Source organism: Antrostomus carolinensis, unplaced genomic scaffold, assembly GCF_000700745.2.
Source record: "Antrostomus carolinensis isolate BGI_N321 unplaced genomic scaffold, ASM70074v2 scaffold31231, whole genome shotgun sequence".
Lineage (NCBI taxonomy): Eukaryota > Metazoa > Chordata > Aves > Caprimulgiformes > Caprimulgidae > Antrostomus > Antrostomus carolinensis.
The window spans coordinates 1,776-2,987 of record NW_010293986.1 but is presented as its reverse complement, the minus strand read 5'-3'; the positions used below and the strand labels follow the sequence as shown (position 1 = coordinate 2,987).

The window sequence follows — 1,212 nt, the reverse complement described above, 5'->3', positions numbered from 1 at the left end:
ACTGGTGGTTTCCCAGCCCTGTGGTCAGGGTGCTGCTGGGACCCTCCAAACCACCAGCAAGACCTCCGAGGAAGACAGCCCCTTGGCCAGGGGGCTGGGAACCAACAGCAGCATGAGGGAGGGGAAGGGCAGCTCTTTGCTCAGCACCAGTAAAACCACCAACACCCTTGAGCCCTCCCTGCAGTGCCCAGGTCAGGCCCTGCCAGCAGCTGGGGAGGGCACACAGAGGGGAGGGCACAGCAGCCAGGCTGGGCTCAGAGGGCATTTCCGAGGCTCCTTGCTATGGATTGTGCTGGGCTTTGGTGCCAGAGACACGGCAGAGAGGTGAGCAGGGGGAGAAGAGCCTCATGGCAAGTGGCTGAACATCAGGAGCCTGAGCTCAGGGAGCAGCCCACTGCCTGGTGCCAGCAGGTCGGACCCCCCACCACAAGCCTGGCCACATCCCACACTGACTCTGCTTTGGCATTGGCCACGATGACACGGGCAATGCTGCTGTTGACCAGTGTCACTGGGACACACACACACACCCAAAAAGCGGAGGCAGAGGTTTCTGAAGGCACTTCTCACCTCTCTCCAGGGCGAGGAGGAAATCCCGGTTCCTCTGGAGCTCCTTCATGAACTCTTCGTTCTGCAGGAAGAGCGCGATCCGCTCGTCCTCCAGGTACTGCTTCCACCGCCGCTCCTGCTCCAGGGAGCCCTGGCCCCGAGGGACGAGTCCCCGTGGCACGGGCTGCCGGCAGCCGGGGGAGCCCCGGGTCGGTCGGTGGGCTCGGGGCATGCAGGGGCCCCCCTGGAGCAGCACCTCAGGCTGAGCCCAGCCTCCTGCTCCTCTGTTACACCGCTGCACCCCTAACCCCGATGGGCATCGTGTCCCTCCCTATGCCAGCACCCGACAGCCCGAGGCACCATCCCCCTGGCCAGGCTCTGCTCAGGATGGTGCTGCTCAAAGGGAACAAAGAGGGACAGGGCAGGGGCAGGAGGGGACAGACATCCCATGTGGGAACAAGGACCTTTCCATCTGGGGTCAGCGTGGCACGGGGAGGAAGCGGTGCCTCTGGAAAAGCTCCTTTGTGGAGCACAGTCTTGCAAAGATATTTAACTTTAAACTGTGAGGTTGAGCCAAGGCAGAACCTGGTGCGGAGAAGGGAGAAGGGTCTCAGCCAGCGTCGCTGCTTTTATTTCCCCTTATCTAAAAAGCAGAGACAGCAAATT

General features: G+C 61.9%; 1 protein-coding gene across 1 annotated transcript in view; it reads right to left on the bottom strand.

Annotated features, from left to right (window-relative positions):
• Window positions 1–1,212, bottom strand: part of CUEDC1 (CUE domain containing 1) — a gene marked incomplete at its 5' end in the record, with an annotated part of 5,289 nt that overhangs the window by 2,934 nt on the left and 1,143 nt on the right. Inside the window, one exon of the mRNA XM_029087347.1 lies at window positions 568–752. Coding sequence (XP_028943180.1) covers window positions 568–752 — 185 coding nt within the window. The remainder of the gene's footprint in view (window positions 1–567; window positions 753–1,212) is intronic.